The sequence below is a fragment of the Accipiter gentilis genome, chromosome 7 (assembly GCF_929443795.1).
Source record: "Accipiter gentilis chromosome 7, bAccGen1.1, whole genome shotgun sequence".
Lineage (NCBI taxonomy): Eukaryota > Metazoa > Chordata > Aves > Accipitriformes > Accipitridae > Astur > Astur gentilis.
Window position 1 is genome coordinate 41,653,834 of NC_064886.1, and position 15,728 is coordinate 41,669,561.

General features: G+C 45.0%; 2 protein-coding genes across 3 annotated transcripts; one reads left to right on the top strand and one right to left on the bottom strand.

Moving 5' to 3' along the window:
* Positions 1-1,306: 1,306 nt before the first annotated feature.
* LOC126040814 (cytochrome c oxidase subunit 4 isoform 1, mitochondrial) lies at positions 1,307-5,328 on the bottom strand. Of its 2 annotated transcripts, none has more exons than XM_049805745.1 (5): positions 5,217-5,328; positions 4,230-4,309; positions 3,456-3,623; positions 2,364-2,495; positions 1,307-1,573 (listed from the first exon to the last, which is right to left on the bottom strand). In XM_049805745.1, the coding sequence occupies exons 2-5, from the start codon at positions 4,306-4,308 to the stop codon at positions 1,437-1,439; spliced, it is 516 nt and encodes a 171-aa protein (XP_049661702.1). In that variant the 5' UTR covers position 4,309; positions 5,217-5,328; the 3' UTR covers positions 1,307-1,436. The 2 variants fall into 2 exon arrangements, with proteins under 2 accessions (XP_049661702.1, XP_049661703.1); XM_049805746.1 differs by having other exon boundaries at positions 5,235-5,258.
* Positions 5,329-5,377: 49 nt separating this feature from the next.
* On the top strand, positions 5,378-14,007 carry EMC8 (ER membrane protein complex subunit 8). The gene is made up of 5 exons (XM_049805744.1): positions 5,378-5,702; positions 10,535-10,611; positions 12,031-12,100; positions 12,631-12,725; positions 13,019-14,007. The coding sequence occupies exons 1-5, from the start codon at positions 5,493-5,495 to the stop codon at positions 13,176-13,178; spliced, it is 612 nt and encodes a 203-aa protein (XP_049661701.1). The 5' UTR covers positions 5,378-5,492; the 3' UTR covers positions 13,179-14,007.
* Positions 14,008-15,728: the final 1,721 nt, after the last annotated feature.

Sequence of the window (15,728 nt, forward strand, 5' to 3'; positions counted from 1 at the left end):
GCAAGCGATGTGCAGCTAATGGAGCATCGAGGATAAGCCCATCTCCTCCTCCCACCAGGAAGGGAGATAAGAGGAGCTGTAAAACAGCACTGCAATTCTAGCATATGCTTCAAAACATCAATTTTCAAAGCAGATATGCCTAGCAGCTCACCAGCCCCCTCCCAGATCAGTTCTATCAGCCTGCCAGAGGCACGAACAACACAAAGAGCACAGAAAAGCAAATCACCAGCGTGGGGAAAATCCCACAGCCATCGCCAGTCTGTGATTCCACCATCCTTATAACATCCTCCTCAGCACCCCAGAGACAAATATTTCACCTGAGGGTGCAGGAAGAGGAGCTCCTTGCTTCACTCCCACCAAATCTCAGTCATCTCACCTTAGCAACCTTCCCTGAATTTCTCTGACTGGAAAGGAAAGGCTGGCCAGCCCCCAACACAGCGGGCTGTCACAAGTGGCTGAGACCCCCCCCAGGCTTTCCTCCACGGCTGCTACATACAGGTGTGGATTTAAAACCATGAGGGTCCTGTAAATCAGGAAAAGAGCAAACTGGGTTGAAGCTTGTTTTAGTCCTCAGAGGTGTGTTTTTAAACCAAAGGCAGAAGTTTGCCTGCAGAAAGCCTACGGGACACACCACATCAGCTGAAAGGAGAAATTTGGCAGGTACAGGCAGAGCAGAGGTGCCAGCTTTCTTAGCTCAGGCCCTGAAAACGTTAAGCCATGAACCAGAACTCATTCAGACCGCTGTGTTTAATAAAAGCTCTGAGATGCTCCCACTAAACGCATTTCTTTCCCTCCCCCAGCTGCAGTCTGCACACCATCACCTCCCTCAAGAGGCAAGGCATGAAACTCACTTCAGGGGTTCACCTAAACCTGTCCTTAGCTGAACTAGACCTAGTAATTCTCTCTTCCTCGCTAGAGTCTGCACGGGATACTGGAGCGAGGTTCGCAGCCTGCCCGTGCTGTCAAGAACACATTCCCTTCACAAGCAGGGCAGACAGACACAGCAGCGTTGACCCTCGCCCCACAACCTGCGGCAGTCTGACTCATGCCACTGCCTTTTGGAGCGCCAGCACGCTATTTTTGGAGCAGTTATGGAACACCAAGCCTCTGCAGGGGCTGGGATCTGCTTACCTTACATGTAGTTCAGACTTCTGCACAAGCAGGACTGCCGGCTGTGCCCCAGAAACATTCCCTTTAACTGATTATATACCAACCATGACACGACTCTCTGGGAAAGCTCTGCCCCTCAACCCGCACTACAGATTACCATCACAACAAACGCATTTGAAGACCAATAAAAGGAAACTTTCAAGTTAACCAGACATTTATTAGCATCTGTGTAGGCAGAGAGGCTGTTCCAGTACATAAGCAACGAGGTCACACACAGGTGATGGAATCATTTCATATTCAAGCAGAGCAGGTTCCACTGAGTTGCTTCATTTCTTCCATTCGTTCTTCTCAAAATCCCACTGGGAAGAGATGCCCTCCACGGGATTAATCCGCATGTCCAACATTCTCTTCGTCTGTGCTGACAGCCACTCGTCAGAGAAGGTGTGCGGAATAGGGCCGTACACTACAATTTAAAAGCAGGCAGAATTACATGGCGATACAAAACAAGCAAGTTGGGAACCAAGGTACAAGTTTCACTAACAAAAGTACTTGTACTTTTTTTCCCCCCCAAAGCCACCAGTGCTGATTACACGCACGCCATCACTGTTCAAACCTACGTTCCCTACATCCAATTTCTGAAGGATTCAGCTCAGACCAGATTCCCACATTGATTCTCTAGCTGTTTTGTTCATCAGAAGAGGCTTGTACTAAGACAACAGCCTCCTCCTAAACTTTCACCGCGAGTAGATGAAGCCTCAAGACAGAGAGCAGCTCATTTAACTGCGTGCTCTGCCTCATGGCAGCTGGAAGGCTCCCTCGAGGTAGGATCGTTAGCTGGGAAGGAAGCCAAACATGGCAGAAACCCAAATGTTTACTACCCAGGCAGCCATAAACGTTTGCGACAGCAGGTTTCACAGGAGGAGGAAGCTCTGGGATCATTAGTGTATCACCACTCTTTTCCCTCCCTTTCCTCTCTTCTCACCAAAACTCTCTCCACCACCTTCACCTTTCTACAAGTCAGCTTCCTGAATATTTACGCTACGTACTTGGTGATCTCCATGAAGTTACAGCTCCAGAACCGAGTTTCAGAGACTAACAAAGAGCAACTGCCAGGTGGTCACCAGAACAGCTGTTCGATACACATGCATTCTGACCCCCCCGGAGCAGTTTATGGAGAACTGTCTGATTTCCCATCAGGTATCAATTGATCTTGCTCTTCATTTAAGACTTAACACTGTATGGCATTTACTTACTGTAATGTTTCTGCCAAATGAGGATGACACCAGTTACACCAAGAAAGAAGAGTACTGCACCAAGGACGGTCTTCCATTCGTTTGATCCTCTGTTCATTTCTGCATAGCTCTCATTAAATTTGATACGATACACTGCAAACAAGTTAAAAAGCAGCAAATCATTTCTTTTACTCTTCCTGTGACTTGCAGGCAACTGGCCGCTCTCCAGAGGGAGGTGACCAAAGCCTAAAGCTGAACGAAAGGGGAAGGCCTGACAGAAGGAGAAACGGAGCTCTCCTTCCCTCCCTCCAATTCCCAGGGCGGCTACTGACCACAAAGCTTCCTAGCACAAATAATTTCAATGGGAACGCTGGTATCTCAAAAGGCTTCCCTCAGCTTCACCACTAAGGCCCACAATATTCTGAAGTTCAAAACAGCATTAGATTTGGAGAGTGCTTATGAATATTTGAGCGATTCCCAAAAGAGTTTTAAACCTTCTCACTGGGACACGGGTAGACACAGCACTGTTGACAGATCAGGCTCTCACTTGCATACCATGACAGCAGTTAGAAAAGATGATGCGGTTTTATTGGCAAGTCAAAACACCTGCTTGGCACTTTAATTACCTGAAATTTGGTAATGCTGCGGTCAGTGGTCATTAACATTCAAATACACAGGGTTCATTTTACTCTGCCGGACTAACAATTGCATATTATTATAACGAAGAGATGTTTTTCTGGCTTGTCAATAGCAGATGGGAATCAAGAAACAAATATAATGATTATTTGTTTTCTGATCGAGGAAGAAATTGCTGAACTACACTTCCAGCACCTAACAGACACCATGGCAGGTGCTTCTAACTTTTTGAAACAGCACCAAGGATCCCAGGAACACAAACCACTGATCTCCACTCACACGTACACAAGGAGCTCCATCATAATTAACAAAGCTCCTCTCACGGCTCTGCTCGCAGAGCCGCTGGACAGAGCGGGGTTTAGCAGCTACCTCAACAGGCACCGCCTGCCACTTTCTAGTAAAAGCTGTCAACAATGAACGTGCAACAGATCAGATCGCATGGTTGCTAGCCGTGAGGTTAAAGCCCCTGCTACCTACATTCGACCTTCTCATCAACGGACAGAGCAGTCCAAGACGCCTTTTCCTTCTCTTTCAGCGCCTTCTGCTGAGCAGAGAGATCCCTTACAAAAGCCACTTCAGGCAGGGGAACGTCACGACGGTCAACGTAGGCTGGGAGGCTGAAATCCTCTGCTTTGACAACACCAGCTGCACATGGGAACAGAAGACACGCCCATTCAAGCTTCTGACTCTTGCACAAACATCCCTTACTGGTTACAATACAAAAAAACCAACAGTGCAGTCAAAAACGTGATGATAGTTAAGGAATCCAGGAGGGAAAAGACTTCTGGATGAAGCATTCATCAGGGAGGAAGAAGGAAAAGAGAGAGTACTTAAAGCAGGTGCTATTTTAAGAGTGTAAGAATAAAGCAGAAGGAGGATCTACATAAAAAGTAATATCTAAAATTACTTTATTAATGTCTCGGCCATCTCTGTTTCCAGCTGTCACACTGATCACCTCCCCTACCAAATACCTAGAAGCCCTCTCCACCTTTTCCATCCTAGTTTCTGCCTGGGCCTCGGCTCCTGCCGCCTCCCCAGCAGCCGTCAGCCCTGCCTACGCCTCCGCAATGCCATCTGCTGGCACCGCCTGCTCAGACAGCTGTCCTGCCACCAGGCAAGGCACCAGCCTCACCAAACCCCCTCTACCCCAATTCTTTCCTTACCCAAACCCCAGCAGCAGCTTTTTGTGTTCTTCCTCTAGAGCTCTTGTTTTATTGTCCTTACTAAAACGGCGAAACGGTTGCCACCTACCATGGCCGTGCGCTCTCACACAGATGGAGGTGGAGATGGCTCTCTTCCCAATGAGGCTGAATGCCCTGGAAGCCAACATCCTGTCAGCACAAAACAACAGCAGGTAAGTCAGCATCAGGTAAAGACATCAAGTGTACACAGGTGAAATAACACCATCTTCCAATAGTCTATAAAAAAGAAAAGCCAGCCTAGAGGCTTCCTTGCCCCTTCTCCAAAGGGCAGCACATCAGACTGAACTGCTCCGGGCTTTTCAGGGACATTCCCCCACTAGAGCTACTTGGATGAGTCTTCCTCTCCCCCCTTTTTTCCCCACAGCCTCCTGTATTTGAACTCAAAGGCATTCTCATGTTCAAGTCAGTGTTCCAGGATGCTTTGCTTTCGCTCAGTAACAAATCGTTCCTGGGCACAAGCCAGGAGCCCCAAGTGAGCCGAGTCTAAACACATCTCACACCTGCTGAGGAAACACTCCAGGAGTGAACAACACCAGCATGTCCGAGGGAAGGGCAGACACCCAGCTAACGGTTTCTCCCACAGCCTCCCCGCCCAAGCCTCCACTCCAGGACACGGGTTTCTCACAGGCCCCAGGCCTCAGCAAACAAACAAACAAACAAAAAAACCCCACGAACACCCCACGAGGTGAGCGCAGAGCCCAGGGCCCACGCCTGACCTTGGCGTAGACCTCACAGCACAGGGAAGCAAGGCCCTCGCCCCTCCACCCACGGTGGTGATGCCTGACACCCGCCCGACATGCCGTTGACACCGGCGATATGACGCCGCACCGACACACACACACACACCCCGGCTCCTTCAAGGGGAAGGCCGCAGCCCTCCGCCCCTCATTCCCCCGCCGCCAACCCCCCCTGCGCCACCCGCCATCCCCTGGGACGGCTGAATGTGGCGGGCAGGGCCCACCCGACCACCGGCGGGGAGCGGGCAGCCCCCGCACCCCCCGTCACTCCCCTCCCGGCCCCGCCGCGGCCCGACGACCTGGCGACCGTCCTCTACCCGGGGCTGCGACCGGAAGGAGGCGGCCGAGCGGAAGCGCGGTGCACGCCGGGAGTACGCGGGAGAGCGAGAAGCCGCGAAGGAGCGGCCGTTTAACCCGCGGGGTTGATGGGATACGGGAGGACCGCCCCCCCCCCCTTCCCTCCGCCTTGGCTTTTTTACGACAGCGCTTGACGGCGTTTGACGACACTTGGCGGCGGGACGGGGAGCGGGGCCGGTGAGGCGGTGGCGGCCGGCGGGGCTGTCTGCCGTGGCAGGATGAAGCTGACCACTCAAGCTTACTGCAAAATGGTGCTGCACGGCGCCAAGTACCCGCATTGCGCCGTTAACGGGCTGCTGGTGGCCGAACGGCCGTCGGGCGCTCCGCGTCGCGACCAGACCGGGCCTCCCTCGCTTTTCGTCGACTGTATCCCGCTCTTTCACGGTACCCTGGCTCTGGCACCCATGCTGGAGGTGGCCCTCACCTTGGTAAGGCTCTAGGCCTGGGAGGGATGCGGCCGGGGGTGAGGAAGGGCCGGTGCTGAGGGGACTTGGGGGGCTGGGGTAGTTCTGCCAGCCCTACACTAGCGATAGCCAAATCTGTGGGGTGAGCGGTAAAAGTAAAGTGGAAAAAAAAAAAAAAAAAACCAAAACCAAACAAAGGAGGTCCACCCGCTGTACAGCTCTCCACTGGGGAAGCAGCAGCAAACTGCAAAGCCTCATAGTTTTGTCTAATTTCTTTGCCAGTGCAGAGGAACTGCTACTTCTGTCAGTGTCATTATCTCCAAATAACTCCCAGAGGGAATGTCCTTATTCTTCTGCAGCAGGAAGAGCTTTTCACAGCTTACCTTTAGGGCACTTCAAAGCAGTATCAGCTAATTGGACAAGGGCATGCTTGTCTCCAAGTAAGAGTGTATAGATGCATATACATATGTATTTCTTAATTCATTTTAGTGTGCTTTCCCCATTTATGGAAACCATTAGCCTAAATAGGAAAAAAAATATTTATGCGTCTTCATACTGGAGGTCTGGCTTGGGTTTGAAATCTCACTTTCTATCTTGCAAGCTAGCTGTTGACTAGTTAACCGTGGGACAGGCTGGGGCAGCCAAGCACTCCCCGTTACAATATCCCCTACCTTGCCTGCCACTGTGGAAGAGCGATTAGTCATTGTGGGATAATCCATTTTCCCTCCATCGTCATATAGGCAGGACAAGAACAATGTCAGGACCATAGGGCTGGTGCTTTCCAGTCTCAACACCCTGGTCATGGAGACTGGGAGCCATCCTGCATTGGGCCACGGCTCCTTTCTGCCTGGCATTTGGGGAGAGTCCCTTTGTCAAAACCAGAAAACGGAGGGAGCGAAACATGTTTGGATTTTATTGTAACGGGGAGTCGGGGTGGGCTGGTGCAAATCTGGAGGCAAAGAAGCATTTTGGCACCTTTGCTCTAGGTGTAGCCACCACTGAAGTGAGATCTGGGTGTGATTTGGGCTCTGGACTTTCTATCCATTTAAAGACTTGTCATTATTAACAGGAGAAAATCCATGCCTTTTTGATTTCTGTAAAAGTAACTAATTTCTGATTCTTCTAGACTTCTTGGCCTAAACGTTTCCCTCAGTTTAACAGATTGGTTCATCAGAAAATATTCCTTTGTAAATAAATTCCTGGTTTTTCCAGTTGAGATGACGCCATGGGAATTTTGAGATCTTTCTGAAGCCTGGGTATGATGAAATGCAGCCAGAGGCACAGGAACAGGGGCCGAGCCTGAGCCTTGGCAGTTTAGGTTTGCCATACTGCTGTGGAGCACACAAAATTTGTCAGTTTTAAGTAAGTTTACGCCAGTGTAACAGTGTAGGAGTAACAGAGAAAAGTATGCTGGTCGTGTAATCATTATCTCCTTACGGTTTTTTCTCATGTTACTGCTTGGGAAAATGTACAAAGACTGTACGTAACTGCTTTAATGTAAGCAAGGCTTGACTTTACCTTTCTGAACAGCAGTAATTTGTTTTTCCTCTGGGAATGAGTAAGTGGAAGTTGCTAATGAAGTATAGAGTAACATGTATAATATATTTAAAGTATGTGTAGGGTTTGTCTTTAAATCGGGATTAGATGGCTTTCTACAGGGTCGGTGGCAGTGAATTTTCGTGAACTTTAGGCCTTCAGTCTAGTTTTCTAGTGTAGATCTTGCTACAGGATCATATTATTAGGAAATAAATCCTGTTTCTTGCAACATCTGAAATGTCTTGCCACATCTACAGTAAGCAAATCATTATGGAACCAAAGACATGGCATTGTCTTACATATTTGCTCTTGGGTTTTGATACAAAAAGTTTAAGATCGGAACCCCTCAGCATTTCCCACGTTAATTAGGACTTACTAAGTCACAGCGTTGTTTGCAGTCACATTTGATGACTTCTGTGATACTTGGCAGCTTTAAAACACAGCGCTTGACAAGAGCCCAAGGCCTTTTGCTGTTGTTCTTTGTTTAAACAAAGGCAAAGGTGTCAATAAATACTGGCATGGCAGCTATGAAAATTGGATTTTATTGTCGTAAGGTTTAAAAGGAGGGCACTCTCGCCTGTTCCGTACAACATAATGCATGGTTACTGAATAAATCAGTGGGATTAGCATGGTTGCAACTCGATGTTTGTAGCGAAGTGCCCCTGTTTCTAAAGGATTTTGAAGCTTTGACAGGTTTCGATGGGATCTGTTTCTTTTCCAGTTCAATTACTGCTGATTCTTGGTCAAGCCTGTTGACTGGTCATACACGTGAGGATTTTCTAGAACTAGCCCCACGAGCTTCACCTCCTTTTCTCTGACCTGAGTTATCCCAGAACATCAAATGGGAGAAATAGTCTCCAGATTAATCTGAAAATAGAGGGTATGCTTTCAAACGGACTTGTCCATGTGGTAACCTCTAAAAATTGTGAGCAGTGCTTTAGCAGCAGCCTAGGTACAAGGAAGCAACAAAATCGGATTTTATTAAACACGCAGCAGTGCTTGAAGGTTTGTAGCTCTGGAGGAGAGAGCAGAAGGGTGTGTGTTTAATTTGCGCTTTGGCTTGTCGGTTTTAAATCCCTTTCAATAATGGAGTCATTAAAGAAAAAGTGAATTAAGTTTCATATGGGGGGTTTTTTGTGCCTTTGAATTTCTCAGCTAATTGATGTGGTTTTGCAACCGCATCTTCTCAAAAAAAAAAAAAAACCAAACCATGCAGCACTTCCCCCTCCATCCGCATGGCTGGCTCCCTGCTGCCTGAAACAGTGGTCTGATGGCAGTAGGTTACAGCCTTTCTTCTCCCAGGGCTCTCATAAACCCCCCTGCCACCCACCTTTGGTGGCCGCAGCAAATCAGAGGGCAGGCCACTTTTGATTTTTCAGGGGTGACATGCACCATGTGGAAGCAAGATACAATTTGTCGTCCCATTGGCTTGCCCTCTTCAGGGCTGGATGTGACTAAAAATATCAGGGGCTAATTGATGCTAAGGCTACCTGTGGTGACAGTGCCGCAGTTAGAAAGTGTTTGGAAATTGCAGGTGGAAACAGCTTTAATTCCAAAAAGATTTTTTCCTTTTTTTTTTTTTTTTTTTTTTAATAGAAGCAGTCTTTAGTTACCACTTAAGGAACGGAGAACTTAAAAATCATACTCTCTTTTTTTAAGACCATTTTCAGTACGCAAGAAAAATTAATTTAGAACTAAGGATTTTTATTTTTAAATTGATGGACTTTTTTTATTATTATTATTATTCATTTTAGTGCCTGGTCTTCTGGCTTTAATGCCAAGCTTTCAAGCCACTAATAATTAAAACCGTAGTCCTAAGCCCTCAAAATGGGTTTGTAATTGAAACAGCAGTTGGCCCTCAGCTATAGCAGGGCTAGGCAGCCTTTTTTTTTTTTTTATCACGTAAATCCATGTCATCCCTTGTAGAGGAGGGATTATTCACATGGCTTTGGCTTTTTTTTTGTTTGTTTATGCAGTCTAATACTATAATTATTGCTAAATATGAGGGTTTTTTGACTTGCAGGATGCGACAGGTCAGCATCAGGTATATTTTTGGACTCCATTTTAATATAGCTATTGAGGGGGTTTTGATGCATGCTCTTTAGGGACTGCAGAGGAAAATTCTAGCTGCTTTCTCCACTTCTATGTTTCAGGGCTCTATTATGCTGAATTGATATCCTCAGTTATAAGGAGAAACATCATACATACATATATATATATATGTATTTTCAAAGCAAGACAGACTCAGCAGGAGGAATTCAGATCCAGCATAAAGCAGAAAGAACAGCAGTGTGCGCATGCTGAAACTGCACTTAAAAAAAAAAAACCAAAAAAAACACCACAAGAAAACTACATAACTTTTGTACTTGTGTAAATCAAAAGTTGTGTAAATCACATGCAAAGAAATGCATACGTTTTTGCATTTACATACAGATGTTATATAGGAGGAGCTGCCTGGACTGACCATGTCTGTAATGGAGATGAGAGAATTTATGCCAATAGCTCTTTCAGCGAGCCCTTATCTTGTGGCTGAGCTGGAGAGTATTTTTAGAAGAGTGTTCAGTTTCGATTGAAAGATTTCAAAAGAGTGGAGAATCCACCCACATGGTTTGATAAGTTGCTCCCGCGGTTAGTTACCCTTGCAGGTGAACTCTCAAAGGAAAACAATTTTATCACAAAAGGCTTTTCGTAACGGAGCAGGTTGAAAAAATGATAAATGGGGCAAACTTTTTCTGCCTCGCATTTACCTTTCACTTTGACCTTTATTTGCTAATTAAGGTAAAAAATGCTTACACTTTAACCTAGAAATATTACGTTAGAAATAAAATGAACAGGCTCATTTTGAAAGGACAGTACAGTCACACATCTACATGCTGAACATTTTCTAACTTCTCTCTGTCAAATGAACACTAACAGAAAATAGCCATAAACAGCAATAGGTAAGACCTAGACTCCTTTCCCAGGCAGCGTTGCTGAAGCTCTTTACTAGTCTTGTCATTCGAATTTAGGCCAGGCTTTGACTGAGATAACTTCTTGCTCTTTTGCTTCATTTGTTTAATGTTTTCCATCATTCTCTGAATGTTCAATTTGGTTTTTCTGATCTCGCTAAATTAGCCAAAGTCTGTGTGTGAGTGCACACATAAATATATATAAATAAGTATATATTTAAAGAAGCATTTGGCAAAGATATTGTAATCATTCAATTACTGTTTTATTTGCAGGATGGACATGAGATGTCCTTAGTTCTGTAGGGGTTTTTCTTTTTTTTTTTTTTTTTTTTTTTTTTTTCCTAGGCTTAATTGTTCCAATTACTTTTTCAGATTGACTCTTGGTGCAAAGAGAATAGCTACGTGATAGCTGGATATTACCAGGCAAATGAACGCGTGAAAGATGCCAGGTGTGTTGGTGCAATATTTCCTTCTGTTTGCTCTTTTATGTTGTACTTTGTACTCTGCCAACAAAAATCATCGACATAAATCATGCGTGTTGATTAACTTTGACAACTGTCATCTGGTTTCACATTGTCTTCGTGGTGCTGGTGGATATGGCCTTTGTTCAGGTGCAGAAACCCCAGTCTTTCCAGAATCACTCCTCTTTAGTGGATACTATAAAAGGCCAGTCTTTGAACGACTGCCAACCAGTTTAATTACAGTTGTCAGGGAAATAGCCAAAATTTGCAGGAGCGTTAGCTTGTGCAGTACGTATCTTGTAAACTTGAATGACTCTGAGTATCTTTTTGGAAAGTCTTTCAGAAGTGACCTAATTCTTACTAAACTACTTAATAGTCTCCGAGTTTTACTGAAGCATTTTTTTACATGGTAAAGGGACGCTCTTGAAATGGAAGATGATGTCAGTCAAGCAGAAATACCTCTTTTCACTTATTTTCCCCAGGATTAGTAGGGGTTTTTTCCCTGCTAGCTCTCTCAAATTACTCAATAAGCAATAAAGGGGCCTTCCTGTGGAGCCACAATATAGCTTTAGGTATGTGTATCAAATATCTTCCCCTGTATCTATTAGACAAATCCAGTATCAGGACTAATGAGAGTACGTCATACTTGCATTCAAAGAAAATATGAAGAGTTTGTTTAAAGTATTATGCTATGTTCCGGTTATTTTGTTAATGTATATCCTACAGTCACAAGTATGGTTTTTTAAGTAATACTTGTGACTGCTAAGGTATCTAACAGGGATAAGGGCATTATTTGTCCTTTCCTTACAAGGGAAATAAATCTGCGTGAGACGTTTTTAAGGAGAAGATACAGTTTCTCTGTTCTGTTTGAGGTTTGAAAGAATATCACAGGCTTGGTTGCTTTTTTTTAAATTCCGATTTCATTTCTGAAGATAACTGGCACCACGCAGAGACTGTCATCTTTGAAACATGGTAAAGGTTTTTCTTTAAAAGATTATCTGATTTTGGTAGAGAAGCTGGGCAGTGAGTGGGTTCAAATGCAGACTGGGGAGTGAGCTCTGTTTCTTTTTTAAATGCCTGCAAGGGCAAAAGTGGCTGTGGTCTTTGGTCTGGTGGAAGAAGGTAGGAGGCTGCAAAACGTTCATTCCACATAAAGTCTGCAGTGAGCATTTTGCTGTTCAAAAACCCTTTGCCTAAGCATAGCTGAGATCGAGATCATGTGCTGAAGAGAGGAGCTGGGGTTTTCTTGGCCTTCTGACTTCAATCAAGTGTAGCATCAGCTCGATATCTTGTTCCTGTTTGTAAGCACGCAGTGTAGTTTTCACATCTCTTTAAGCATATTTCCTGCTGGTGTCAGCTGAAATGTCATGGTTCACGTAACACAGTTACTTTTACCTTCTGCTGCAGTCCAAACCAGGTTGCGGAAAAGGTGGCCTCCAGAATTGCAGAGGGCTTTAACGATACAGCGCTCATAATGGTAAATTACTTCATTGCTCCCCCCCGCCCCGCTTTCTGTATTGTTAATGTTATGACCGCGGTGTTGGACTAGCCATTTAAATGCTCTTCTTTGGGTCCTCTAATAGTGAAGTAACTAATTTCCTCTTTCCCTCCAAATGCTCTGGGGAAGAGATGCAATGACCTGTAGCCAGTGAAGTTCTTAGTAAGTCTACAGAGAGACTGCGGTTAGTTCTCTGCTGTCTCAAAGGAAGTGAAGGGCTTCTCTGCTTGCAAGACTTGAGGGAAGGCAGTGTATTTCATGACTTCAGATCCCCTTCTGTGACTTAAACTCTGGTCTTTTATGAAACAAACAGTGCTTTGTGTCCTTGCTGCAGTGACAAAGGATGTTGGCAGTTTAAATGTGTAAAATTTGGCTCACTCGAGGGTAGAACAGTGGACGAGTTAGTGTAAGGTGCCCTGTTTGTAAAAACTGACTTTGTTTTTTATATCATCTCTTTACTTGGGATCTTGAGGAAGAGACTAAGGTGGTGTTTTCCTGTTGCACAACAGGTTGATAACACCAAGTTTACGATGGAATGCGTAGAGCCTGCCATTCATGTGTATGAGCTTCATGAGAACAAGTGGAGGTGCAAGGACCCGCACGTGTGAGTAAACTTCAGAGTTTGTTTGTGTTCGGGTAGTAAGGAAAATGGGGTTGCCTGTTAAGGGCAAAACTTGGACCGTGATCAGTGACACTGTAAGGGCGGTGGGTGTAGCTGACAGTGCTTTTAAAGCTGTTTTTTGCTATAGTGAAAGAGAATGGAAGGCTTGTGCAGCCAGGCAGTGGTATGACCACCATGACCACGTTGCAGAGGGTGTGGCTTAATTTCCGGAGCGGAGGAGGTGGTGGAGATTTTCTTTGTGATTACTTTTAATTCCTGGTTATTTTACATCCTAGTGATTTTTGTGAAGATTGGACCGAAGCCCAGAGAATCGCTGCATCTCTCTTGGACAGCAAGTCCTACGAGACGCTTGTAGATTTTGATAATCACCTGGATGATATCCGGAACGACTGGACAAACCCAGAGATCAACAAAGCTGTCCTCCACCTGTGTTAGAAGGGTTTCTACTGACTAATTTATGGGCATTCCCACTGTGTGCTGAAGAGACAAAAATGCTATTTTTGAATGTAAATAGAATAATATTCAGTACCTTGTGTGGAAACCCAACTGATTAAAAAGGAGTGGCACGTCACATGGCAGAGTGATGTGTCCGTAAGCCGTTGACTCTTTTTTTGTGAGATTCCTTGGAAGAACTGCAAACTGTCAGTTACAGCTGTCCTCGTGGATGCCTTCCCAGTTGTAGCGAATGTTGCTATTCCTTCAAAACCAGAACTACTTCTGCTTGTCCCTACTGTTCATATTACAAATTTTTGGCTAAGTTTTTCTAATCTTTAGAGAGGTTACTTTTTAACGATTTATGGAAATACCTTGTCCTCAGATGAGAAATTTTAAGGTCAAATACATACAGTGTAAGGTTAATGGTTTCTTTTGACCTGGCTTGGAAACTTATTTCTGTCGGCACAGTAAAATGCCAACTGCTAAGGACGATGTACCATGCTCACATGTCACCTGTTTTGCAGTGGTTTAGCATGACACAGCTACAGAGAACATGTTAAAGCAGTATTCCCAAACGCCATGCTGATTCCTGCTCTCCATGGGCATACAACCACAGTTATTGCTTGAATATGTTAAACCCAAGGTAAAAACAAATATTCATCTAACAATTTGTAAAAAGGACTGGAAGTGTGCTAATGAGTTTGAATGACAGTTCTAAACCAGTTTGAGTCCACAAAAGAAGAGTGAAATTAATTTTATTATTAATTATTATTATTATTATTAATTTTATGCAGTCTTTTGGGGTTTTATAAACAGATCTCATTTTCAACTGGTTCCTATGGTGTCCGTTTAAGTGGGACTAAAATGTATCCCTCCAAGTTCAAGGCAAGCGATCAAAGTACATCGAATCAAGGAGCCTGGATATAGTCTAGTTCAGCTTCTGTCTGTCATTCTAATTAATGTTTGTTTCTAAGAAGCAGCTTGCTGGACAATGAAGCTTTATCTCAGGCTAGTACAGTTCTTTGTAAGTCTTATTGCCTTGCTCCTCATGGTTGTTTGTGAAAGTGTAGTTAAACATAGCCTCAACCTGCAACAGTTTCTCTACATTTCCTTCTCTTCCTACCCAAAAATCTTTTTACAAGGAAGATGCAAATGATCCACCTCTCTCCAAGTTCCTGCTTTTTCCTTAGCATTCTTATTTTAAAACATGGGGAGTGGGATTGTCAAAACCTTTTGGTTGGTCTACCTCTGCTTCTCTTTAAATAAGCACAAGTTTTACTCTTGGCCTTAGCGAGAGATGGGGTAAGGCTGAAATCCCGTTCTGAGGCAGTGATAGAACCAGGATGCCTCCAGTCAGGTCCTGCTGTGGAGTTCCCTGCAGTTCAGATTCCACAAAGCCATGAGGCAAGGTCTGAGATTCAGCTTCCTGTCCAAGGAGGAGATGAAGGTTTGAACTGAAAAGTTCGGTTTGTCTCCCTACTATGCAGTAGTAAGGTGTGATGGGCATTACAAAAGGGATTGGCACTTAGTTAGTAGCCTTTCCTAAGCATGAGTCAGATAGGCTTGCAGGAAAGGAAAGTGTTTCCACTTGTTGAGCAAAAACGTGTGTCTAGCTCACAAACAGCGAGATAAGCATGTTCCATGGCTGTTTACTACACATCCACAGCTGGATGAAAAGAAACGGCAATGCTCTGGCAACGTATATTCGGAGTAGGCTCCGCAAATAGCACACGCTGCAGGAAGAGGACTGTTGTCTTACTTTGTACAAACACCTCATGAAATCTAACCTATTGTTCCAGAGGCAGATGTTATCTTAGCAAGACGGGTTACATTAGTTATGTGAGATTGTCAGCCAGTGCTGCCATATAAGCCGGTATGTCTCCTGAGCCACAGGAAACGTATTTCTTATTCTTTGTAACTAGATGTCATAATCAAGCTTTGATCGTATATATGCTAATACAGTCTAATCTCGCAGTACTCCCCCCTCACCCTCGTAAGACAAAGCAAAATGTATGTCATCAGTCTGTAACCTGATGGAAACGCTCCCTGTGACAAACCGTTGAGACACGTTGCTGGAAGGGGAGCAGCTTTTAATGCTTTGTCTTTCCCTCTTTTTATCTTCTGTTTGCTTTTAAATGAGGTCCTTTGAGTGTTTTGCCACCAGTAGAAGCCCAGACTGGCTTTAAGCAAAAAGGACAAGCGTTGCCGTGCTCAGATCTTATCTCACCTGTCCTATTTGCATTGAAGGCTGGACAAAAGGCAGCAATTTCATAAAGGCAAGGCAGCCTGCAGCCACTGTGGCTCATGTGAAAGAATGAGGAAACTGCGGGGCTCAGTGAAGGCTGTGTTCCCCTTTCCTGCTGATGTACCAAACCTTCTTGCAGGAGCAAATGCTGGTTTCCTGGCTGGTGGATCAGCTGCATTCATTGGAGGAATTCAAGGTAACTCCTTTTAAAACTGCTGGGGAAGAAATCTTGGGGAAGGTGTCTGCATCTCCATTGCTGGAGTCCTCCTGATAGCTGGGAAGACAGCATTGGGCATGGGTGTCTT